Source organism: Hippopotamus amphibius, chromosome 2 (genome assembly GCF_030028045.1).
Source record: "Hippopotamus amphibius kiboko isolate mHipAmp2 chromosome 2, mHipAmp2.hap2, whole genome shotgun sequence".
In the NCBI taxonomy this organism is placed as follows: domain Eukaryota; kingdom Metazoa; phylum Chordata; class Mammalia; order Artiodactyla; family Hippopotamidae; genus Hippopotamus; species Hippopotamus amphibius.
Genome location: NC_080187.1, coordinates 7,619,671 through 7,644,323, shown reverse-complemented (window position 1 = coordinate 7,644,323; position 24,653 = coordinate 7,619,671). Strand labels below are relative to the sequence as shown.

Sequence of the window (24,653 nt, the reverse complement as noted above, 5' to 3'; positions counted from 1 at the left end):
CTTAAAAAAAAAAGTTTTTCTTTCCTATTTGTTTGCTTCTTTTCCCTCAGGCAGCCTTGCAGTTTGCTGCCAGCCAGTGATAAGTTCTTTTTTTGTTGTTTTTATTTTGTTGTTTAATAAATGGTATCATACAGTACGTCAACTTTTGAGGCTGGCTTTTTTAATTTGTTTTTTAATTTGTTTATTTTTTGGTCACGTTGGGTCTTCATTGCTGCGCTCAGGCTTTCTGTAGTTGCGGCAAGTGGGGGCTACTCTTTTTTAGAGTGCACGGGCTTCTTATTGCCGTGGCTTCTCTTGTTGCAGAGCGCGGGATCAGTAGTTGTGGCCCACAGGCTTAGTGACTCCGTGGCATGTGGGATCTTCCCAGACCAGGGATTGAGCCTGTGTCGCCTGCATTGGCAGGCGGATTCTTAGCCACTGCACCACCAGGGAAGTCCCCAGTGATAAGTTCTGAGTCACAGAGGAAATTGCTGTTCTGGCTGATTTCTCTGTGAACTTCCCGTCATTCAGAGGAAGGGCTGGTGCTGCTTTGTCTTGTGCTCAGTTGCGTGGCTGTCTAAACACCTCCTTTTCTTTGAATAGGATGAAACTGATTCTAAGACAGCCTCCCCATGGAAGGTAAGAACTTCTTTGCAAATTATTTCCAAAGGTTTTCTAGGAACAGAAATACTTTATGTCTTTTTCTGGTGTGCCTGTTTCTGAGTAGTTAGGCTTGTCTGAGCCTGTAGTCGTTTCTGGACTTGTGTGGCCTGGTGTGTTCCTGACCCTGGCATTGTATTCTTAAAATGTGATGCTTAATACACAGAAGCAAAATGTCTCCCTGCAGATGCTCAGCGTAAGTTCAGTGAAGTCGCTGTTTATCACGCACTGTCGCTGTCAGAGTATACATTTGGCCCTCCATATCCATGGACCCATATCCTTGGATTCAACCAATCACCAGTTGAAAATACTAGCATTTGATCCCTGATTAGTTGAATCCAAGGATGCAGAACCTACATGTACCAGCTCTCAGGGACTTGAGCATCCGTGGGTTTTAGTAGCTCAGAGGGCCCTGGGACCATCGCCCCTCGGGTACCAAGGATACGGGGTGACTGCCCTCTGCAGAGGTCACACTGCATAGTCAGGCATGGTCCCACCAATAGGACTGCAGCACAGAAGGAAATAACGTGAGGATGAAAAGCAGAGTAAACTTTGTACTTGTCGTCTGCCTGACCGCTTTCTCCTGTGGCCTAAGGAAGGCTCAGTAGAACGTCCAGATCCTGAGGAAAGATGTAATGGGGGGCACCAGAGGTTTACCAGCCGCAGTAGACGTTATTCCAGACAGGTCCAGGGGTGGTGCTTGACCAGGGTGAGCGTGACTGACCAGGAGGACAGGGGAAGCTTTCTCACGTGAAGCGTCTACAGCTATGGTTATGGAAGTAATTGCCTAAACGCCAATTCTAGCATCTTTCCTCCTGGCCCAGCTCTTCGGGAATGTGATACTTGAGTTGTAGACAAGCTAGAAAGAGCAGATTTCTACTTTATGAAAGTACACTTTCCTAAAATAGGAAGAAAGCATGAAAACTTAAGAACAAAAAGGCTCCCCACACCGGCCCCTGGGTTGGTACTTCTCAGCCCTGTCATGTGGTCTCACGTGTCGTGAGGACCTAGGCTGAAGGGAGTTTGTTTCTTTGGCCTCCTTACCCCTCCAGGCTCTGACCACCCTGCTTATTAAATAGGCTCCAAATTGGCAGGAAGGGTCCTTTTTTTCCTCTGACTCGGCTTTCTGTCCCTTTCCTCAATCTTAATTTTCACTCCAAAGCGAAACTCAATCGTTGGAGATGTGGACAAGCAGCACCCTTGCCTGTCTGACCTCCTGGTGGAGTTTGCCAGAGTGTTTCTGGTAACAGGTGTTTTTTTTTCAGGAATGTGTTTCAGATGACTTTACAAACACCATTATCTCCTGTTTCTGAAAAGGACTGGAAACAATGGGTGTCTGCTTTCTGAACCCTGTACACACCCACAGTGGTTGCAAATGTCACCTGAGTGTGTCACAGGAACATCCTAGGAGCCTAACTTCCCTGCATCCAAGCTCAGCTCCTCCTTTTCTTTACATGCTTGAAGATTACGGGCATCACAGTGCCTGCTAAGTGGGGTTTCCTTGTGATAGAACTCGGTGGGCTCTGAGATCCCAAGGGGCTTTAGATTTTTTGGAAGTGACTACATTGATGAGAAGGGAGCTAACTCGCCAGTGTGTTTTCTTTTTCATCTGGTAAGGCTGTTGCCCTTATTTCAAGGGGACACTGTTAGAGAGAACAACAGTCCAGTAACCATGAATAGAAACGAAATCATTGGAGTACTTGACTGTTTAAAACAAGAGTCTCAGCGGCCAGCATTTGTTCAACTGAGGGTGTTTTCTGGACTGTTCTCCTGCAGTAGGGACAAGAAAAAGATACCGATCAGTAGTCTTTGAGCCGTTTAATTTTCTTTCCCACCAGCTGTTTTAATTGTGGCCCCCACTGCTCTTTGCACTCTTCGAGTCAAATGAATCGTGGGGTTGGGTGTGATGCGCTTGGGTTTCTGCCTGCCTTCCTAGCTGTTGATACTTTTCTGCTCTGCTAAGAAATTTGACAACATCCTTTTCCAATCATTTTGGTGGACGGTTGGGACCTAATTAATGGCACTTGCATCTCAGATTTCTCTCTTAATCAGCAGACACTTGATTGGTTTGCTCTTCTGCTTTCCTCCCCACATAGTCCGCTCGCCTGATGGTTCACACCGTGGCCACCTTTAATTCCATCAAGGTAAGACACCGCGGCAGCTTCCCTTGTCTGCCCCAGTCTCCTTCACTGTCGCCTCCTGTCTGCAGCAAGGCTCTTGTCCTAGTTAGTTGTGGGAGCTGTGGCGCTTGTCACTCTCCTGGGCCCAAGGGTGTCCTGGCCAGTATTATTCTGTTGGTGCTGCAGAGGGCTGAGCTGGGCTTGCCCGGTCCTGTGGGTAGACTTAGCCTTCCCTCACCCCTACGAGGACCTGGAGCTGCGAGGAGCGTGTGGTCCAGAAGGCGGTGATTGCCTTTCTTGCCTCCTTTCTGGACTCCAAGCTGGGTCGTCTCCCCAGTACAAGGGCCTCAGGCCGCTGCCGCCTGGCGATGGGGCGAGCCCGGTGTCGGGAGCAGTGGACCCGGGGGCTCTTCCACTCCGCAGTTGCTACGAAGCAGTGGCTGGGAGGCGGGCACCAGCCTAGGTGCTGAGAGGGAGGGTGGGTCAGCGGCATCTCTCCCGCTGCTCCCGAGGCAGTTCCGAGTCAGGTGTCGGCGTGCTCACGTCCGTGGCGTCCGGTGAGCTGTGTCAGGGGCTGGCTTTCTGGACTGTCGCTGTCGTGGCGTGCTCATCGACTGAACTAGGAAGGTTGGAGACAGGAAGTCATCGGTGCCCCAGCCTTTCCTTTCACACTAAGCCACCAGTCCTCTGGTTCTGGCCCTTTGCCCAGAGTCCGGTGTGGGCTAACGCCCCGCTGTCCCCGCAGGAGCTGAACGAGCGCTGGCGGTCCCTGCAGCAGCTGGCCGAGGAGCGGAGCCAGCTCCTGGGCAGCGCCCACGAAGTGCAGAGGTTCCACAGGTGAGGACGGCCCGGGCTGGCGGGGGGGCAGCAGGCGGCCGTCGGGTCCACGTCGACAGCAGCAGCTGCATCCTGTCGACGTTTGTGCTCTGGCGCCTGGCAGGTGCTCAGTCAGGGCTGCTGAGCGGGTCCGCGGGTGTCCCTTGCTGTGTAGAGCTCTTGGGGGGCCGCCGACGCACGTGCTGGTGCCAGGAGATGACGTTTTCCTGCTTGACTTAAATTAGGGCGGCCACACTCAGCACCCGTTAACCCGAACGTGTGTCTCACCGACAGAGATGCTGACGAAACCAAGGAGTGGATCGAAGAGAAGAATCAGGCTCTAAACACAGACAACTATGGCCACGACCTGGCCAGTGTCCAGGCCCTGCAGCGCAAGCACGAGGGCTTTGAGAGGGACCTCGCGGCCCTCGGCGACAAGGTGAGGGGACGGCGGTGCGGAGCGGTCTGCCCGCGATTCTGCCCGAGGCCGAGCGCCCTCCGTGCCTGCTGCTCACCGCCTCTCTCCCCAGGTGAATTCCCTCGGGGAGACGGCCGAGCGCCTGATCCAGTCGCACCCCGAGTCGGCAGAGGACCTGCAGGGGAAGTGCACCGAGCTGAACCAGGCGTGGGGCAGCCTGGGCAAGCGTGCCGACGCGCGCAAGGCCAAGCTGGGCGACTCGCACGACCTGCAGCGCTTCCTCAGCGACTTCCGGTGCGGAGCCTGTGCGCCAGCCTCGGGCCAGGGTGGTTCCAGCTGCATCGAGTGCATGCATAGACCCGGCACTTCCAAGGCTTAGTCCTGGGACTCCCCTGGCAATCCCGTGGTTAGGAGTCGGTGCTTTCACTGCTTGGAGCCTGGGTTCCTTCCCCAGTCGGGGAACTGAAATCCCATGAGACACGCAGCGCTGCCAAAACAAAAACTTCATCCTACAGATAGGCGTTTGCGTTTGGAGCTGTAGAAAACTTAGCCACAGCTACTGTCTCTGTTAGAACCTGTTATTCTGTAGGGTGAAAAGATCTTAGTTATAAACACATTCATTTGTCCTCTGAGGAATTCTTGATTTTTTATTATTTCAATAAGACAAACAAGAGGCTTTGAAATACTTTGCCTGGGGCTCTAGCCCCATTCAATAGATTAACTAGATCAACCCCCAATAACCTTCTGAGTCAAGAATTAGGTAGTTCTCTTTTCCTGGGCAGAAGGCCTGCCTGCCAGGTAGTATAATAGCCGTTCCTTGTGGATCTGGTTGCCAGGGACCTCATGTCTTGGATCAATGGAATCCGAGGGTTGGTGTCCTCGGACGAGCTAGCCAAGGATGTCACCGGAGCCGAGGCCCTGCTGGAGCGACACCAGGTGGGTGGGCCTGCGGAGCAGGGGAGGCGCGGTTGCCCTGCCAGGCCGGGAGGACCTTCGTGGTTCACTTGAGAGTGGGCAGCTCCTGCCAGTTACCTAATCCCTTTCCTCCTTTTGGCAGGAACACCGGACAGAAATTGATGCCAGAGCTGGCACTTTCCAGGCATTCGAGCAGTTTGGGCAGCAGCTGTTGGCTCACGGGCACTACGCCAGCCCCGAGATCAAGGAGAAGCTGCAGATTCTAGATCAGGAGCGTGCAGACCTGGAGAAGGCCTGGGCCCAGCGCAGGATGATGTTGGATCAGTGCCTTGAGTTGCAGGTGCACGTGCTAGACAGTAGCTTCCTCTTTGCTGCAGGTATCTCGTTACCAAAGGCCCTGTCTTCTCACCTGCCTCTCCCCTTCTTTAGCTGTTCCACCGGGACTGTGAGCAGGCTGAGAACTGGATGGCTGCCCGGGAGGCCTTCCTGAATACTGAAGACAAAGGGGACTCACTGGACAGCGTGGAGGCTCTGATCAAAAAACACGAGGACTTTGACAAAGCAATTAATGTCCAGGTGAGGCCTTTGTACATTTCCAGACTGACATCTTCTCCTTCTGAGGGCATATCCTCCTTTCCCCTCTCAGTGACGAGAACAAAAAGTAGTTACTGTTTGCTTAAGTCAGCTGGAGAGTTTTGGCATCTACCTTGAGTTACAGTACTGGGTGTGGACCACACAGGAAGGCAGTGTGGTCCCCGTTGCATCCAGTGCAGACCTGTGCAGTCTAGGAAAAGTGACACGCATTAATAGTTTTTTAAACTTTACATATAAATTCTGGCATTTCTGAGGCTTTAATAACGGAGATGCCATAACAGAGGGGAAAAATTTTACAGCGAAAGGAAAGAAAAAGAAATTTATGGGTAGGTAAGTGAATACACGAATGTAAACCAGAAAGATGCAAAACTCTTTGGCTTATAAACAGTTTTGTTGAAATTCTGGCATCTTTTTCCTGTGAAGCCTAATCTTGTATGTGACGTCTGCCGGTGCTTAAGCCTCAGCCCCACCCCAGCGTGACCTGGAACCTTCTTGAGTTAAACTGTACTCTAATAATGATTGAAATCAAGCTTTCCTCTGGCTTCGTACACTCCTGCTTCTAAAGTGTCGGTGTATTCTGATCCCGTCACCAGCTGGTCACCCAAAATACCCATTCTCTTCTCAAGACCTGCAGTCCAGGTGAGGCAGAGCTGTCTTGCCCGCCTTGACCTCACGCCTCCGTTTGCCAACAGGAGGAGAAGATTGCCGCCCTGCAGTCCTTTGCCGACCAGCTCATTGCCGGCGGCCACTACGCCAAAGGTGACATCTCCAGCCGGCGCAATGAGGTTCTGGACAGGTGGGTGGTCTGTGCAGCCGAGGGGTCTCACCACCCTTGTGTGAGCGACCCGGCCCCTCTGGTTCTGTGCAGTGCTCACCTTTGCTCTCGGTTTCACTTTCTCAGGTGGCGACGTCTGAAAGCCCAGATGATTGAGAAGAGGTCAAAGCTGGGAGAATCGCAGACCCTCCAGCAGTTCAGCCGGGATGTGGATGAGATTGAGGCTTGGATCAGCGAAAAATTACAGACGGCAAGTGATGAGTCGTATAAGGATCCCACCAACATCCAGGTGAGCTGAACAGATGAGCTGCACGCCTCTGAAGTAGCCTGTGTTATTGAGGAGTTTTCGTTAAATAAGGCATCTTTGAAAGGGGGAGATACCGCTGAGACAGTTTCCTCGTACCCACAGTGATGCCAAGAAAAAGTATTTGAATAAGCTGAGCTGGTGGGAAAGCCTCATTTAAGTGGTCAGAAGCTGCTTTCCTCATTTGTTTTTGTTGAAACCGTGTTTGCTATTAAAGAGTCTGTAGGAAAGGCCTCCTTGTATTTGCTGTTGCTGAATGCTGACCCTCCCAGGGGAGGTATGACGGCAAAATGAGTTTCTGTTGAATAGCTGACATGCATATTCGCATCCGTGTACTGAACTCTTGTTGTTTTAATCTATTTTTGTAGCTTTCCAAGCTGCTGGTAAGTTTTATGTTTTATTTTTAAGAGTTTTAGTTCAACGAGCTCCAGTGTCTGTGCTCTTGTGTTTAGATTCTCGTAATCGTGGTCACACAGTCTGGTGTCTCATCCATGCTTTTCGTTTCTAATCATCCATCACACTCCATTCAAGTGTCCCCGTGGGATGTGGCTTTCTCTGTTGTAATTAGCCTGCAACCCTTCACTTGCCCCCTCCCCTCCCAATTTATCACTTAGGCAAGCTCTGTACAATGTTTGATTTGGGGGCAGTATTTGACTGCTTTCTTTGCAGAGGTGTGCTTCTTTTAAAAAATGCAATCTCTTTTTCTGTGTAAACTGGGCTCTTTTTGCCATGGGCTCGTGGCTTTTGGTGGACTAGGGCAGGGCCAGGTGTGAGAGTTTCGTCACCCACCTAGTCTGGCATCCAGAAGTGCTGGTCCCTGGAGAGGGACAGCTAGAGACCCACAGAGTGGCAGGTGACCTGCTTCCAAATCTAAGGGGATCCAGGGGTGAGAGGTGAAGATAAAAGTGGACATTACCCAAGGGACAGTGAAAGAGACTTTCCAGTCAAAATGTAGCTTAGAAACTGCTTAATCGGATGGAAGAAATGAAATAGAATGGATGGGAACAGAGCCAAAGAGCGATCAGAACAAGAAACAGAAGGAGGGGCTGTTGTCAGGATGTGTGGGCACTTGAGACCCTTTTTTACTCTGTAGCTGGGCTCAGGGTAGGTGGTGAGGACGCTTCACATTGCTGCTGCGTTTCACCAGCCATGTGGTCTGTCTTTTGACAGTTGCTGCCCCTGAAATGAAACATTGGATGCAGAACCCTTCCCAGTCGTACTGCTTTTTTCCTTTTAGTTCTTTTCTCCCCAGATGACACCTGAGACCCTGCATTCCTCACCCAGAGCCGCCCCGCAGCTGCGTCCTCGCGCTTGTCTCCTGTGGTGCCCCCGCAGTTTGCATCTTGGCAGGGTCTTAAGCGCCCTGTCAGGCCCCAGCCTCAGGCGCCCATCACTCTCCCGGCCCTCTCTTCTCCGAGCAAAAAGAGATTCTTCCTACAGTCAGGCCTGGATTTTGACACATCCAGCAGCTGTTGTTGACGACAGCGGCTAGATGAGGAGCCCCGAAGCCAGGGTCTGCGGCAGCCGTGGGCTTCTCCTCTGTCGCCCGAGGGGAGGCTGACCCTGAGATACCTTGTTTCCGAGTGCCTGCCGCCTTTGGTGACGAGAGGGCTATATGTGTGCTATTCCTTAGAGCTTCTGTCCACTAAAGAGAAAGCTGTGGATGGAAATTGATGCACAAGTAGATTCAAAGCTACAGTTGGCCATTGCCGTCTCCTACAAAGTGTTAGAAAGTGTGTGATTCTAGGATTTCACTCCCACGTGGCTAGTCCAGCTGATTTAGGAGTTGACTCAGTTCACCTGCTCCTGGGCTGGTGCATTTCCTTTCTCCCGGCTCGGACCGTCTGCTGAACTCCCATCAGGCTGACCCCTAAAGTATTGCACACACATCCTGTGGTTGCCTTCTGTAAAAATGTTGACACTTCCCCCTAGGTCTTTAAGTTTGCGACCACTCCCTCCCTTCTGAGAACCCCTTCTCCCTGAAGAGAGCCTCGTGGGACCTGGTTTTGAAAGGTTGTGGGGGGTTTCTTTGGTGTTTTCAGAGCAAGCACCAGAAGCACCAGGCCTTCGAGGCGGAGCTGCACGCCAACGCGGACCGGATCCGCGGGGTCGTCGACATGGGCAACTCCCTCATCGACCGCGGGGCCTGCGCCGGCAGCGAGGACGCCGTCAAGGTGCGGGCCCCTGCTCCCCGCCCCCTGGCCCGGGAAGACGCGGGACTGCATTTGACTGTCAGCCTTACCGTCACCCAGTGACGACTCTGGCATGCAGCCTTAGGGAGATAAGCAGGAGCCGAGGGGGTGCTAGTGAGGGTGGCTCTTGTGAGCATCTTCCGTCCTCCTCTCTGAGGGGCATCAGGTGGGCTTCCGGAGGGGCGCCGACCGTGGAGTTGGCCATCTCCAGCGGCTGCCCTCCCTCCGCAGGCCCGGCTGGCCGCCCTAGCTGACCAGTGGCAGTTCCTGGTGCAGAAGTCGGCCGAGAAGAGCCAGAAGCTGAAAGAAGCCAACAAGCAGCAGAACTTCAACACCGGCATCAAGGACTTCGACTTCTGGCTCTCTGAGGTGAGGCTGCGGGGCTTCCCTTCCCACCGCAGGGTTCGTGGAGAGGCAGGGCTCTCCCGATGCCCCGTTAAACAGAAGTCTTCCTGAGGTGTGCGCTGTGTGCTCTGAGGGGTTCACGAGCAGAGGGAGGGAGTGTTCCGCGAAGAGAGAGCTTACCTCTGGTGGGACATGGGTCGCTTGTCTTCACGGGGAATATGAATAGGAGGCGGTGGTGGGGTCTGTGCCCAGGTGGAAACCAGAACAGCAAAGAGCCAGGAGGCCAGTCAGTCCCGCAGTCTCTGTGTACAGTTCAGAGAGTATAGAACGTATAAAGAAGTAGGAGTTCTAGAGACCACTGTTCTGTATTTACATGGCCTACACGTGTTTCCATGACTTTTTGTGTAGCTGTGTTTTTATGTGTATTTGAGCTCGTGATGTAGTTTTTCACGGGTAAGTATTGGTAGTGTTATTTTGAGTCATGAAAAACTCTACCTCAACATCTGATAACTGCCTTAGACCATCACAGAATTAGGCCATAGTTGAACCATTCCCGTAGCGTGGACACGCTGGTGCTCCCAGCTTGGTGAGATGCGTTTCGCTGCAGTGAACATCTCTGTACAGCGATCTTTGCCCGCCCTGCGGACTCTCTGCCCGGGGGAGGTTCCCAGAAGTGGGGCTGCTGTGGGTTTTGTCCCCGCACCACAGTGAAGGCCCGGTGCCCCTGCCTTTCGCTGGAGTGTTTGCACTCACAGGCTTTTGAGTCTGTGCTTGACTGACAGAGGGGGAGGGCACGGGCCGGGGGGCCGATCCTCACCGAGTTGGCACAACAGCGTGTGGTGGTGAAGTCTGCTGCTGTCCCGACGAGGGCCTGGGGGGCCAGTGGGCATCCTGGGTTTGCTCGGACACGGAACGTGCTCCAGACAGTAGCCTTCGCTTTCGTGTTTCGTTGCCAGGTGGAAGCCCTGCTGGCCTCTGAGGATTATGGCAAAGACCTGGCTTCTGTGAACAACTTGCTGAAAAAACATCAACTACTGGAGGCGGATATCTCTGCCCATGAGGTGAGCAGAGGCGGCGCCAGGCCGGGCTCTGGGACACAGCCGCGCGTGACTCTGAGGAGACCCGGCGCATTCGGGGAGGACAGGAACATTCCCTCCCTCTCCTCCATCCCCTAAAGCCAAGGTGCTCACACGCCGTGGTCTCGGGGCCGTTTTACACCCTGAACTCTCACGAGAGCCCCTAGGAGGGTTGGGTTATGTAGGTTTTATGTATCAGTATTTGTCATTTCCAAAAATTAAATAAATTTTTAGAGTTAAAATTTTATTTTTGACTTCAGAAGGTTTACCTAGTTTCATTTATATGACATTCTCAAAGTGACAGATTATAGAGGTGGAGAACAGATTAGTGGTGGCCAGGAATTAGGGACAGAGTCGGGGTACAGCTGTAAAGGTTACAAGGAAGTTCCTTTGTGCTTGCAGAACAAGTTCTGTGTCTTGATTCTGGTGGTAGTTATGCACACCTACACATAGGCTAGAACTGCATGGAACTCCGTGCACATACATATACATGCACATCTAAAAACTGGCGAAATCTAAATAAGGTCTATGAATTATAGCAATGTAAGGTAACTCAGAACATGTATTAATTCATTGAAAATAATAAACCCATCACAAGTTAACATAAGAAACATTTTTTATGTATGATATCTCTGTATTTCCAGAAACAAAAATAGAGCAAGAAGAGTGACATCGGTTATTTTTTTTGCAAATCTTTTTAATGTCCAGCTTATTAGAAGACAGCTGGGTTCTCATAGCTGCTTCTGAATTCAGTTTGTTGCGGTGTGTTGTATAGGATGAAAATACAGCCTCACACAGGTAGAGGAGGGAGTGGTAGTGTAGTTCAGATAATTGTGGCTACTCTTTGATACTATATCGGACCCTGTCAGGCAGCTTTGCACACTGTGTATGTTTAAATCCACTGGTCCGTCTTGAGCTTTGAAAGAATCTCTTACTCCTTCCTGAGGTTACAGAGTCATTTGGGAAATACTGATTCGCAGAGTTTTGTAGATCTTCTAAATGTTGACACATTTCCGTGTTCCGTATCAAACATCACGTGCCGTTAACATCACAGCCAGTCTCAACGGAAAGCTCTTCATGTGTCGGGAAGCCGTCAGGCTCGTGGAGGTGGATGCCAGTTTTCCAAGATTCTAATTTTCTCATGAAAGTTTGAATTTTATCATTAGCACCAAACTCAGTTTTCCTGAAAGTGACGGGTTCACTTTATTATTCTCAACAAAGTACTTGTCAGCTCTCAGAGTCAGAATGACCATAGTTTGTCTGTTGGCTGTTCTTACAAGTGACAATGATGGTCCACGAAAGAAGTGGCCAGTTCAGCTCAGGACACGGGCTTCTCCTTGGCACAGTCATTGAACTTGAGCGCCTGGCGGAAGTGCTTTGTGTTCATTGCCTGTTTTAGCAGAAAGGATATTAAAATGACGTACTCAAAAATGGATACTTAATAAAATGAACAACTTGGCTGCTTTTTTGAAGATGTTCTTAAGTGAAACAGCGGTTTTTATTGGGAGTGTGTGGCAGCGAAGAATGGGATTTCTGCTCGCAGTTTGCCACTGCCTTGAGCTGCGCCACCCGCACCATGGATTTGCACCATCAGTGCAAATGTTCACACAGTGTTAAAAAAAAAAAAAAAAAAAAAGCAGAGAATGTTTTCATATTGTTATGAGAGGAGTTTTGATCTCTTAGAACCCCAAGGGTCCACATACCACACTTTTAGGGTGACCTGAATAAATCTTAAACCAACCTGTCAGTGAAGAAGTCTGAGTTCTGATTTACAAGCAGATGTTCGTGGGCGACCCAGATTTCTGACCCTCCGTCATGTCCCCCGCTCCAGGATCGCCTGAAGGACCTGAACAGCCAGGCAGACAGCCTGATGACCAGCAGTGCCTTCGACACCTCCCAAGTGAAGGACAAGCGGGACACCATCAATGGCCGTTTCCAGAAAATCAAGAGCATGGCGGCCTCCCGGCGAGCCAGGCTGAATGAGTCCCACCGCCTGCACCAGTTCTTCCGGGACATGGACGATGAGGAGTCCTGGATCAAGTACGTGCTCCCGCTCCCTCTGGTCCCCTTGGTGCCCCCGGGGCCTTTAACGATGGCCATTAGGGACCCTGGGGTTTATTCTCTTCTAGACTGTGGTGGTGACACGGGAAGCGGGTCCGAAACGGCACGGGCTCAGCAGCCGTGCCTAGCAGGTCCCAGCCTCACCGCACAGCTGTGGTGGGACACCTCGGTGTCTCCTCCTGGTGTCCGGGTACGCGGTGACAGTGATCACCCACGGCCCCCACGTGCTGTGTGTGTGATGGCACCCAGGGCTTGTGTAGACCCTGCCCTCAGGTCACTGGCCACATCAGTGAGTTCTCATCTGGGGAAGACAGTCTGATCTCCTGGGGAAGATTGATGCTCGGAGGAAGGAAAGTTTGTTTTGTTTTTATCCCCCCTTCCCCAGAATTTGTCTCCCTTTTCCAGATGATGTAGCCTGTAAACAGACCTTTTTTTTTTTAATATTTATTTATTTGATTGCACCAGGTCTTAGTTGTGGCAGGCGGGCTCCTTAGTTGCAGCTCACTGGCTCCTTAATTGTGGCATGTGAACTCTTAGTTGCAGTATGTGGGATCTAGTTCCCTGACCGTGGATCGAACCTGGGCCCCCTGCATTGGGAGCGCAGTCTTAACCACTGTGCCACCAAGGAAGTCCCCAGACCATTTTTAAGTAAAAGATCCTCTGAATTCCTCACTTCCTTAAAAAGCTGTTTACATCAGCATCTTCACGTGTTACCATGTGTGACGTGTGTATTTGATAAGGTAGGATTGACAGAGTGACAGCAGTGGCACCTCCTTGTTCTTCAGTGTGCCCCGACCCCCTGCAGGGTCAGACACAGGAGGTGCTCCTAGAGACGTATGTGGACACTGTTCATTTGGGAAATAGAGGCTTTTTTCCCCAGAAGACTGGCAAGGAGTCTCCTGGAGAGATGGGTAGATGCAGGTGAAGGACATCATGGGCTCTATGAACTTCACAGCCCTTTGACTACATGTTTCCCTGCTGCTGAAAACACGGAGGTGCAGAGGCTGACTGCCTGCCTGTGTTTTCCAGGGAGAAGAAGCTGCTGGTGAGCTCGGAGGACTACGGCCGCGACCTAACGGGCGTTCAGAACCTGAGGAAGAAGCACAAACGGCTGGAGGCAGAACTGGCCGCCCACGAGCCGGCGATCCAGGTGAGGAGGGCCCCTCCTGGCCCGGCGGGCAGCGGGGGTTGAATCCAAGTGAGCTCGTCCCTGAGGTCCCGACGGTGTCAACGGCCTCTCGTCCCAAAACAGGGGGAGCAGGTCTGCGTTAGACGTTGGGGCCCTGCCCTGGAGGCATCTGGAAGCAGGCGAGCGCTGTTGATCCAATCCTTCCTGTTCCTCAGGGTGTCCTGGACACTGGAAAGAAGCTGTCCGATGACAACACCATCGGGAAGGAGGAGATTCAGCAGCGCCTGGCGCAGTTTGTGGAGCACTGGAAGGAGCTGAAGCAGCTGGCGGCCGCCCGGTGAGCGGCTCCAGGGCCTGCCTGCCTGTCCACGGCCATCCCGTCGGGTGTGCAGGTGGCACAGCTGGCTTGCTGCAGAGCCGCCTCTTACAGGCCCGTGCAAGCTGGTGCTGTTCTGTGAATCTGGACCGAGCGTGTGGGTCCAGAATTTCATGTTTGACCAGCACTCTCTGTTTTGTGTTAGGAAGAGAGCGTGAATGAACCATTTATATCTCACACTCATCATTCATATTTTCTAAGCATCAAACTTAGAGAAGATTCTGGCTGACTTTATATTGTCCCCCGTGATAGGGGCCAGCGGCTAGAAGAATCCTTGGAATATCAGCAGTTCGTGGCCAACGTGGAGGAGGAGGAAGCCTGGATCCATGAGAAGATGACCCTGGTAGCCAGTGAAGATTACGGAGACACTCTTGCTGCCATTCAGGTCAGAGAGACGAGGTGCTGCTTGTTTACTCCCTCTTCGCAGCCGCCTGCCCCGCCCCTTTCCTGCCAGTTGGCTCCCTGGCTGGTTTCATTCCTCAGAATCCCACACGAGAGACCCTGCTCCTCCGCAGAGAAACCTGGGGTGACTGTCCGCCCCGGTGCACGGAGCCCCGCTGTTAGCCCAGCAGTGCGTTTGGTATCATTACTGCCGGTTACTAGTACCCTGTTCGTTTCCCGTGGCTGCCTTAACAAAGTACCACAAGCTGGGTGGCTGTAAAACAACAGAAACTTGTTCTGTCTTAGTTTTGGGAACTAGAGGTCTGTGCTGAGGGTGTCGACCGGGCCTTGCTCTCTCTGAAGCTTCTAGGGGAGGAGCCTTCTTGCCAATTCCAGCTTCTGGTTGCTGGGCTTACGGCAGCGTGACTCCAGCCTCTGCTTTCACATGGTCTGCCCTCGTCTGTGTCTTCCCGTGGCGTTCTCTCCGGGCCTGTCTGTGCAGGACATGAGTGGTACTGGACTAGGGCCCACCCTGATGACCTGTCTTAACTTGATTGCATCTTCAGAGACCTCATTTCCACATTCATAGGTGCTAAGGGTTGGACTTGCTATCTTTTAGGGGACACAGGTCAACCCATAGCATACCTCCTAAATACACTGGTTACCCATTGCTGCATCACAGCCCTAAGAACAACAGTTTAGTTCCCACGATTCTGACTTGATGGGCATTTTCTCTGCTTTCTCACGGGGACCCCCTCACACAGCTGCAGTGAGGCAGAGGGTCGCTGGGCTGAGCGGTCCATGGTGATGTCACTCATGTGGCTCTGGCTGGGACGTCTCAGTCCCCTCCACGTGGCTTCCCACCGTCCGGCAGGCTTAGATCAGCTTCTTCAGGCAGTGTTCAGAGAGGGGAAGGCAAGGCTGTCTTAAGGCCTAGCCTGTGGGACAGAGCAGCTCCCCCCGGGGGTGAGTGGACTTCACTCTTCATAGGAGGAGCTGCAGGTTGTGGTCGAATGTTCCTCGGTCTGTGCCACCAGCTGTGGACACAGAGCCTGCATTCCTGAGAATCAGGTAGCCCCTGAGCTCCTACTGGCGGGAACCCTGTCCAGCTGGTCGGGGGCTGCAGGTGGAAGGCAGATGCAGTCAGAGGTTTCGCGTCCCCTGCATTGCTGAGTTCCCCGGGAGCACCACAGGGGCGTTGTCTCCAGCGCTTGAACTGTACGGAGGGAAAAATGAGGCTTGGAGGGCTCCTCAGGAGATGCGCTCACGTTAAGCCTTAGGCTGGGCGTCACAGTTCGGTTGATGCTTGACTTAAGGCTGCTCGGTGTCCATTCTGTGGCCTCCTACAGGGAAGAGGGGCCTGTGCAGGTTGACTGGCAAGAGCTTCATCCCTCCAGAAAGGCCTTCCCCAGCCCACCCACCTCCGATTACGCTCACGGGGTCCCCGTTTTACTGCTTTATGACTTCCTGTCTGTTCCGTGTCCGCCTGTTGTCTCAGCCCCAGCTGGACTGGGGCGCGCGTGAGGGCACCTTCCAGGCCTGCTTCTCTGTCCCGGGACCTGGCCCCCCACACCTGCCAGGCTCTCAGTAGCCTCCTTGCCGCTTCCACCGCAGGGCTTACTGAAGAAACACGAAGCCTTCGAGACAGACTTCACTGTCCACAAGGACCGGGTGAATGATGTCTGCACGAACGGACAAGACCTCATTAAGAAGGTGAGCCTGGCCCGCTCCGGGTCCCCGCGTGCTGGGACCACAGCTGCCCGCAGAGCTCCTCCGCTGGGATGTTCACCAAGCAGAGGCCTGCGTGGGGAGCAGCAGCCCCGCTGCCGGGTTCCCTGATGAACTGGATGTTCCGCCCCGCCCCCCCCCCGCAGCCAGTTAGTGAAGCTAGTCCGCAGCACTTGTTTTTTTCTGCCTAATCAGGCAAAGAAACACCGCTGCTGGTCACTCTGTGACGCTGGCACTCCACGTGGTTGCTTTCCTACTTTACTTCTCCAGCAGCACGAGCTCTTTACAGAGGTGGTAGGAAACGCAAGGGGGCCAATCAGAACGGTCACCCCGGGAGCCACTGCCAGAGATGACCGCAGTGAGACCTCCATGCCCGACCCTCCAGACTCCGTGCGTGCAGAGCCGCCCCCTAGGCTAAACGGCACGCGCTGGACTGGTGAACATGGCTGTGTGAAACCTGGCCGCCCTCCAGGGTGTTTCACACGTGCATCTGTTAAAATCACAAGGTTCATCTCATTCAAACAGCCTTTCAGGGAGAAAGCAAAAAATAAGGGATCTTGATGCTTTCTCAGCAGCAGTGAAGTCGAGTCCCTCCCAGGTTGAAATCCAGACTAAACATGGTGCCCTCTGTCCCAAGTTCCACCAGACGTTTAGTTCCTCAAGGCAGATGGCTTCTATCAACTCTGATTTCCTGTCACACGAGTAAATAAAATTCCCCGTCACAGAATTTGCTCTGGTGGTGAGGCCTTAAGACTAGAGATTTGGTCCATAGAGGGTAATGGTTGTAAAGTCCGTGTTCACTCAGCTTTTCTCCTCACCCTTATGGGCAGGTAACCTAGCGGAGACTAATTTCAGGTACAGACCATGTCCACGTAGACGAGGCCTGTGTAGGACTCGCCGCACACACGCGCGCGCGCACACACACACGCCAGCGTCCTCTGCTCTTTAAACCTGTGAGGTGACAGCTTGCAAATGTTCTTCAGCCACGTGGCAGAGAGCCCGGTGCTCTGTTCCCAGAAACAGTCTTCGTCTCCTTCTTGAGTTTCTTTTCACATTTTATGCTGACTCATGGTTTGTGTTTTCACTACAATTTTAACCAAGACTACATCACAGTGTTTGGGGCTTAATGGTTTTCAATCTCCACAGTGAAAACATTGCTCTGAGCCCTTGTGTTTATTGCATATGTATATTAGCTATAGAGTCATAATTATTTAGCCTTTTTCTCATTTTTTGCCATCAAAAATACTACTAATGAATACATCATTGTGACTTGCCATTTTATCACATCCCTCGCTATTGCTTGTGGGAGTAGAATTGCCAGTGTCCATCTCTTTAAGACTATAGGAAACCTTCCCCCGTCCTGCTGGCCGTGAGCGGGGTGGGGGGCGTGGCCCATCTCGGAGGCTGCGAGCCTGCCGGGCAGGGAGGGTGCAGATGGCGTAACCACAGCAGGGGTGCGGCTGACGGGGTGCTTTCTCCATGGCCTAGAACAATCACCACGAGGAGAACATCTCTTCAAAGATGAAGGGCCTGAATGGGAAAGTATCAGACTTGGAGAAAGCTGCCGCCCAGAGGAAGGCAAAGCTCGACGAGAATTCAGCCTTCCTTCAGTTCAACTGGAAGGCTGATGTGGTGGAGTCCTGGATCGGTAAGCCTGAGCCTCTTACCCTCTCAGACTGGGGAGGTTGTTCAGAACCACAGCGTGTCTGCTGCCTATGCAGCTGGTTTTCTTCTGCGGAGAAGAAACTGCTGGAATGTGGGCATATCAGAGAACCCCGCCGCCAGGCAGACCACTGGTGGCAGCAGGAGACAGGATATCGAGGCAGAGAGCCGAGCCTCAGGTGCCCCTGGGCCAGCAGAGGGTTGACAAAACAAAAGTCCTGTAACGCTGGAAGAAGCAGCGGGCACCAGAGCACAAACGGGCCACGCCACGGGCCCAGCCCGCACCAGCACTGCCCCCAGCTACACGGGTGAACCAGCCCCTGGCAAGGGGGAGCGGCACTGGTGTCAGGACCCACATGACCTTGGTAGTTGCTGTCACATAAGTAGCGACTGAACCGCATCTAGGACAGGCTGGAGGGGCCTCTTCAGGACACAGACGTCGGACGGGGGCCTGGGTGCGGGGAGGCGCCAGCTCATGTAGGTTCAGAGACTGCTGTCAGTAGTGTTGGAATTTAAATGTAAGCAGAATAATAGGTGTTTGGTTTTCTTTTTTCTTTTTTTTTTTTTGTAATTCACCTCGTTACATTGAGAAGGGATGGTTGATTTCCCACGCTCGGTTTTCTAGGTGAAAAGGAGAACAGCTTGAAGACGGATGATTATGGTCGAGATCTGTCTTCTGTCCAGACTCTCCTTACCAAACAGGTCAGTCCTGGAAACTTACTCACATAGTATTTCCTGGTGGATGCAAGATGGTCAGCATCTTTTATTGAGACACTTGACTATTTTATGTTAGGCCCTAGGGACCAGCAGTGACTGAGATACAGCCCTGGTCCTCAGGAAGCCCTCAGACTAGGTCTCTGAGCTGCAGCCTGACAGGTGCTAACAGGGCTGAGCACAGCAGGAGGTGGACTTTACTCGAGAGGTGTCCGACTCAGTTTCCAACAGGCAAGGGTTGACAGGAAAGTCTCCCCAGAGGAGACGACACCTAAGCTAGATCACAGAGGGTGAACTGGAAGTGGTTAGGGGAGAGCCAGGCGGGCGTTTTTGGCAGAGGTAGTGGCGAGAGCCCTGAAAGCAGGGCCTGGGAGGAGCTGCCGCCATGACCTGTGGTCTGGAGGAGATGCAGAAACGTGGCCAGGTGTGACCAAGTGTCAGGAGAAGGTGGGGACTCGAGGCTGACCGTCTGGCCTGGGCAGCTGGCCGGACAGGTGTAGGTGCTGTCCGAGCAGAGGCGCCGGAAATAGCGCCATCTCGTCTCCGTGTGGTCCCTGCACGCTGTCTTCTCGTTCCTCGTTCCAGGAAACCTTCGATGCAGGCCTGCAGGCCTTCCAGCAGGAGGGCATCGCCAACATCACTGCCCTCAAAGACCAGCTGCTGGCCGCCAAGCACATCCAGTCAAAGGCCATCGAGGCCCGGCATGCCGCCCTCATGAAGAGGTGGAGCCAGCTTCTGGCCAACTCGGCCACCCGGAAGAAGAAGCTGCTGGAGGCTCAGAGTCACTTCCGCAAGGTGAGCGTGGCCCTGGCCAAGCTAGGCCAGCTCGGCGCCCAGGGGAGACAAACCCACCTCCCGGGGCAGCGGCTCTGCACGGGGCATGGAGTCAGCGTCAGCCAAGGCACACGGGACCCTCGGTTGCTTTCATGAGCCTGCTGTGCGGAAACATCCAGGACAGGCCGAGCTGGTGTGGCCCCCGGAGAGAGGAGCGAGGGGACAGTGTGGGGGGGGGGGCTTTCAGAGGTCGGAGCCGGCAGGGGCAGCAAGCCGAGCCAGCCCCTGACGCCCTGGGGAGCCCCCTGCTCCTGGTCCCCACACCACTGCCCACCAGGGATGGTCCATCCGGTGCCCGCAGCTGTGCTAACTCAGCCTCCTCTGCTTGTAGGTGGAGGACCTCTTCCTGACCTTTGCCAAAAAGGCTTCTGCCTTCAACAGCTGGTTTGAAAATGCAGAGGAGGACTTAACAGACCCGGTGCGCTGCAACTCCCTGGAAGAGATCAAGGCCTTGCGCGAGGCCCACGACGCCTTCCGCTCTTCGCTTAGCTCGGCCCAGGCCGACTTCAACCAGCTGGCCGAGCTGGATCGCCAGATCAAGAGCTTCCGCGTGGCCTCCAACCCCTACACCTGGTTCACCATGGAGGCCCTGGAGGAGACCTGGAGGAACCTGCAGAAGATCATCAAGGTGCCGTTCCCCGCTGGGCCGGGCTGGGCCCTGGGCAGGGAAGCCCTTCTAGCTCAAGAGTGAGGAGACGGGAGGACGCGCAGTTTCGTTAATCACAGGTCACCGCATGTGGGTCCTGCATCCCCAGTGGCTGTGATGGTGCCCCCCTCCCCCCATGTCTTGCAGTCTCGGGGGACGTGCGCTAGAGATGCCTTCTGTGCCATCTGTGGGTTGAGGTGAACAGCGGGTCCTCCCTGACCCCCCGAGTGCGGGTGTCTTGTGTCCGGCTTCAGAAAACAACTCCCTGCTCCTCTTCTCCAGCGTTAAGACCAGATGGTCAGTTGCCGATCCTGGAGCCTGTCCGTGAGGGGGCGGGGGTGACGCGCGTCTCTCTCCCTTGGTCCTTAGGAGCGGGAGCTGGAGCTGCAGAAGGAGCAGCGCCGGCAGGAGGAGAACGACAAGCTGCGCCAGGAGTTCGCCCAGCACGCCAACGCCTTCCACCAGTGGATCCAGGAGACCAGGTGCGGCCCGGGCCGGGGGGGCTGACTGCCCAGGCCTCGGGCTCCAGAGACTGGAAGGAAGGGCTAGGAGTGCGGCCTGGTCTGGCTGGAGCCACAGGGGTGGGCAGAGTTGGGGTGTTCTCGGGGGAGCTTTCCTAACGATGGAGTGGCTGGGTGTCCGGGATTGGGTGGGACCGAGCGCAGCCCGCGGTCGCCCCGCGCAGCGACAGTGACAGAGGTTATAGGCTTGCGTGCAGCGCAGGTACTAATGACCTTGGTTTTGTTTTTCTTCTCTCTTGTGTCTGCCTCTGTCCCCACCCCGCGACTGCCGCTGTCCGGACTCCACCTTGTCTTGTGGCTGCTTGGACCCCACCTCCACAGAACGTATCTCCTCGATGGGTTAATATTGACTTCTTATTTCTCCGGGCTCGTGGTGTGGTGGTGTCTCGTGTGCTTGTCCCTCTGCCCTTTGTCCCCGTGTGGCCTGGCTTGCAGAGGATCCCAGGATGAGCCTTCCTGCCCGGGGCGGGCTCCACGTCCCCCGCCCCCTTCCCTGGCACGCATGGCTCCCTGTCCCTGACGGCCTGCGGTCTGGGGAGGGGAGCCACTCCCACCTTCCTGTTCAGATTCCAAGGGTTCTCCAGGGAGTGAGACCAGAGCTGGAGTCCAGAGCCTCTGAGAACCCCCACCCTTGTTCAGCCATTGGGATTATACTGGACTCATTTCTGCCTTTTCCCCCCATGTGTCTGACGGGACCATATTTAGTCTCTAGGAGGTCATGGGCATGAAACAGGCTGACACTGTGGAGGGGGCTCCAGCTGGTGCACCAAGTCCCCATCGGTGCACTGACCCCTCCTCCCCTAGTGCCCCCACTGAGGGCTGAGGCTGCCTTTTCCCTTAATAGGAAGTGTAAGTGCCCAGGGCTTGGGAGGAGCCCCGAGAGGAGCAGGGCCATCCTGCCCAGTCTGGGTGGGGCCTCCCCCCAGATCGGGCACCTTTGCGTCCTCTCCTGGGACCACATGGCTTCGACTAGCGCTCCCGAGGCCCTGCAGGCAGGTCCATCAGGCGTTAAAGGAGGCAGCGGGAGAGGTGTGCCCACACTGCTTCGAGCACGTGCTGAAGGCAGAGTGGGGCGGGATTTAGGGATCGCAGGTTCAGCTTCAGCTCATAAGCTGCCCTGGTGTCCGCTCTCCTCCCCAGTGCCCGTGGCTGTGTCTGCTGGTCTTGGTCTTGTCTCCACGAGGTGCCATGCTCCCCTTACTGTGTGGCTCCTCCCAGCCCTGTCCCATCTAGCCTGGTCCCCATGTGAGCCGCCCAAGGCTGCCTGCCCTCCCAGGCCGGCCGTCGGCTCGGCCTCCGCCAGGTCCCTGCCTGGGCACCAGGCGGCCCTGCCTGTGCACTGCCAGCTTGGGCCTGTGGTGTGTGTCTGTCTCGGTATGCTCTGGCCTCCCCTTCCTCTGGTGTATTCATTTGGTTTCTTTTCTTTGAATAGCATAGCGTATCGTCGGGTCATTCGTGTCTATCAGTATGAAGTTGGGGATGATCTGTCCGGAAGGTTTTTCTCCTCTTATTTCTCTTCTTACCTCACTGTGGTTTTACCAATGCACTCTCGACGTCCCCAGGCGGCTCTGCTTTCTGACTAACCCACCGCCCGCGGCCGCATGGGAAGGAGGGGTCTGTCCTCCTCCCACTGCACCGGCACCCAGCCTCCTGCCCCCAGGTCCCGGGGGTGTGCTTTTCCCCGGGGGGACATGGCGTGACTGTGAGTCTGATCTGCTGGGGTAGGAGGAAGCCTGGTGCCTTGCCTTGCTAGAGCACTTTGAACTTGGGATGATTTCAGAGCTAACACTGGCTCGCTGGGTGTTAAAAGGGTAGGTTGGGGCAAATGTGGGTACAGGGGAGGCCGGGCTAAAACCCCACCAAGGACACGTGCACAGTGTGAGTCGTCCCTGCACGTAACCTCATCTGTCTTCGTTCACTGGTGGCCTCTGTGACCTCCCACTGTGTTATGTCGGGAAGATAGAGGCTCCCCAGAAGCCCCTCCACTCCTCAGAATTTGGCCCTGGAAGGAGCCTCTGGCGCTGTGTCAGTAGAAAATAGAACCTGACTCTGGGGCTTAGATATAAGTTGCCCTCCTTTAGGCAGAATTAGAACCACTTTCAAAACCCAACCCTGGTCATGATCGCCTTCGCACCCCAGTTTCCATGTCGAGGGGTCCTCTGACTGCATCACCCTCTACTGCTGTGGCTTACCATAGTGTGGCTCCCCTCCTGCAGGAGATGCTGCGACTTCTAGGGGGTGGCTCTCAGCTCGCCAGCCTCCCCTCAGGTCTCCTGTCTGTTGGGTGGCAGGGTTGCACAGGCGTCCTCCTCCCCCGTGGTTGCAGAGGAAGTGTGCTGCCAGGCCTGCAGCCCTTCTCTGTTCCCATGGGGGAACTTAAACTTGGTTCCGAGGACCTTTTGAGGGCCTAGCTTGTCACAGGCACCATGTCACAGTCTGGCTGGGCCTGAGGAGCCAGCCACAGGAAAAAGGGTCCCAGCCAGGGAGCAGGGAGTGGGCTGGGTGGGGCTCAGCCCGGGCTTACCTGTTGGCCTTACCAGGTAGCACGCCCCATCGGGCAACAGCTTCCCAGCCGCGAAACTGGAGAAGTGTTACCTGCCCTCCCTGGCTCCCGGGGCTGCTTAAGAGAAGATAGCCAATAGCAGATAGGTTTTGTTTCCTTAATAAAAAGAATTCGAGACGGCAGGCACTTTTATCTGAGGGAAGGTAATTTCAAGCTTGCGACCAGGCCTCTTGCCTCACTGTGCTTCTGTGTTTAGGTCCTGCATGGTGGAAGAATCCGGGACCCTCGAATCCCAGCTTGAAGCTACCAAAGTAAGTGCCTCCGGTGTTTCTGTCCCAGCTAGAACCCTTCACCCCACCACTGCCAGCAGGCCTACCTGGCTTCAGTTGAAATCAGGTACCCCCATTTCCCTTGGCTTAAGGCAGCCCAGGACCTCTGTCATTTTAAAGAGTCTTCTGGGTGACAGCTGCTACTTGGAGCCCTACTTGGAAAGGAAGAGCCTACTCGGACCTCAGTATATGCTCGTCCCCTGGCAGGTCAACTCACTGACTTGTGACTCTCCCACTGAAGCCCCTTCCACTGTTGAGGCTGTTGGATTTCTTCAGTTTCACTCCATCCCCACCCCGCTGTCCCCGTGCAGGCAGCCCTGCCGGTCTCAGGCTGGGGGCACCGAACCTGAGGGGGGCTGTAAAGCAGGCTCTCAGGCCTGGTAACCGCGGCGAGAGCTCCCGTCCCATGCGTCTCTGCTCCCTCACCCCTGCAGCGCAAGCACCAGGAGATTCGGGCCATGAGAAGTCAGCTCAAGAAGATTGAGGACCTGGGGGCAGCCATGGAGGAAGCCTTGATCCTGGACAACAAGTACACGGAGCACAGCACGGTGGGCCTGGCCCAGCAGTGGGACCAGCTCGACCAGCTGGGCATGCGCATGCAGCACAACCTGGAGCAGCAGATCCAGGCCAGGTGCCCGCAGCTTCCCCGGGGGCCTGGGGCGCAAGGTCCCCCCCGCGTCCAGCAGCTTACTGGGAGAGAACAGAGTGTGTCACCAGCTGTATGGGGTGGAGGATCCGGTCCCTAATTCTCTTCTTTCTTCCAGGAACACAACAGGGGTGACTGAGGAGGCCCTCAAAGAATTCAGCATGATGTTTAAGTGAGTACACCCTGCACCCTCCCTGCCGGGGGGGTGGCCTCAGCAGCGGGACCTGTGCTGAGCCTCAGCTTTGTGCCACAGACACTTCGACAAGGACAAGTCCGGCCGGCTGAACCACCAGGAGTTCAAGTCCTGCCTGCGTTCCCTGGGCTATGACCTGCCCATGGTGGAGGAAGGGGAGCCCGACCCTGAGTTCGAGGCCATCCTGGACACTGTGGACCCAAACAGGTGAGCATCAGGGAACGTGGCGGAAGCGGCTCTGCCTGCAGCTTCTACTGCACCCTTCCCGCTCACGGCACCTTCACCCCCAGGGACGGCCACGTCTCCCTGCAAGAGTACATGGCCTTCATGATCAGCCGTGAGACTGAGAATGTCAAGTCCAGCGAGGAGATTGAAAGTGCTTTCCGGGCCCTGAGCTCCGAAGGGAAGCCTTACGTGACCAAGGAGGAGCTGTACCAGGTCTGGGGCTCTGCTTCCGTAGTCTAGGGGTGGGGGTGGGGTTGCTCTGAAAAGTAAAGCCCAGGCAAGGTTGCACCCTGGGTTAGGGGCAGAGCTGAGTCAAAAGTAACACCCTGATTTTGAGCCTTATTAGCTGCTGGGTGCGAGCATTTTATCCCCATTTTCAAGTGAAACTCACTCGAGGCCAAAGGCTGTAGCAGCAGAGGTCCTGAAGCTTGGGCACTTAATGGTTTTGAAGTCTTGCCTCGCCCCCTGCCTCAGCCAGTGTGGCTGGTGGGGGCTTGGCTGACAGGTGACG

At 54.6% G+C, this 24,653-nt stretch overlaps 1 protein-coding gene across 4 annotated transcripts in view; it reads left to right on the top strand.

The window, feature by feature from the left end:
- The window catches only part of SPTAN1 (spectrin alpha, non-erythrocytic 1), a 57,676-nt gene that overhangs the window by 32,537 nt on the left and 486 nt on the right, over positions 1–24,653 (top strand). For 2 of the 4 annotated variants that reach the window (XM_057724684.1, XM_057724682.1), the window contains 29 exons: positions 583–618; positions 2,736–2,783; positions 3,505–3,596; positions 3,870–4,014; positions 4,106–4,287; positions 4,830–4,929; positions 5,051–5,248; positions 5,338–5,484; positions 6,195–6,298; positions 6,404–6,566; positions 8,624–8,755; positions 9,005–9,142; positions 10,075–10,179; positions 12,026–12,234; positions 13,285–13,405; positions 13,600–13,721; positions 14,013–14,145; positions 15,756–15,854; positions 17,358–17,517; positions 18,157–18,233; positions 18,831–19,040; positions 19,411–19,707; positions 20,095–20,207; positions 20,568–20,585; positions 23,006–23,060; positions 23,513–23,709; positions 23,843–23,896; positions 23,978–24,124; positions 24,208–24,355. In XM_057724684.1, coding sequence (XP_057580667.1) covers positions 583–618; positions 2,736–2,783; positions 3,505–3,596; positions 3,870–4,014; positions 4,106–4,287; positions 4,830–4,929; positions 5,051–5,248; positions 5,338–5,484; positions 6,195–6,298; positions 6,404–6,566; positions 8,624–8,755; positions 9,005–9,142; positions 10,075–10,179; positions 12,026–12,234; positions 13,285–13,405; positions 13,600–13,721; positions 14,013–14,145; positions 15,756–15,854; positions 17,358–17,517; positions 18,157–18,233; positions 18,831–19,040; positions 19,411–19,707; positions 20,095–20,207; positions 20,568–20,585; positions 23,006–23,060; positions 23,513–23,709; positions 23,843–23,896; positions 23,978–24,124; positions 24,208–24,355 — 3,750 coding nt within the window. The other 2 variants (XM_057724683.1, XM_057724685.1) reach the window with 2 other exon arrangements.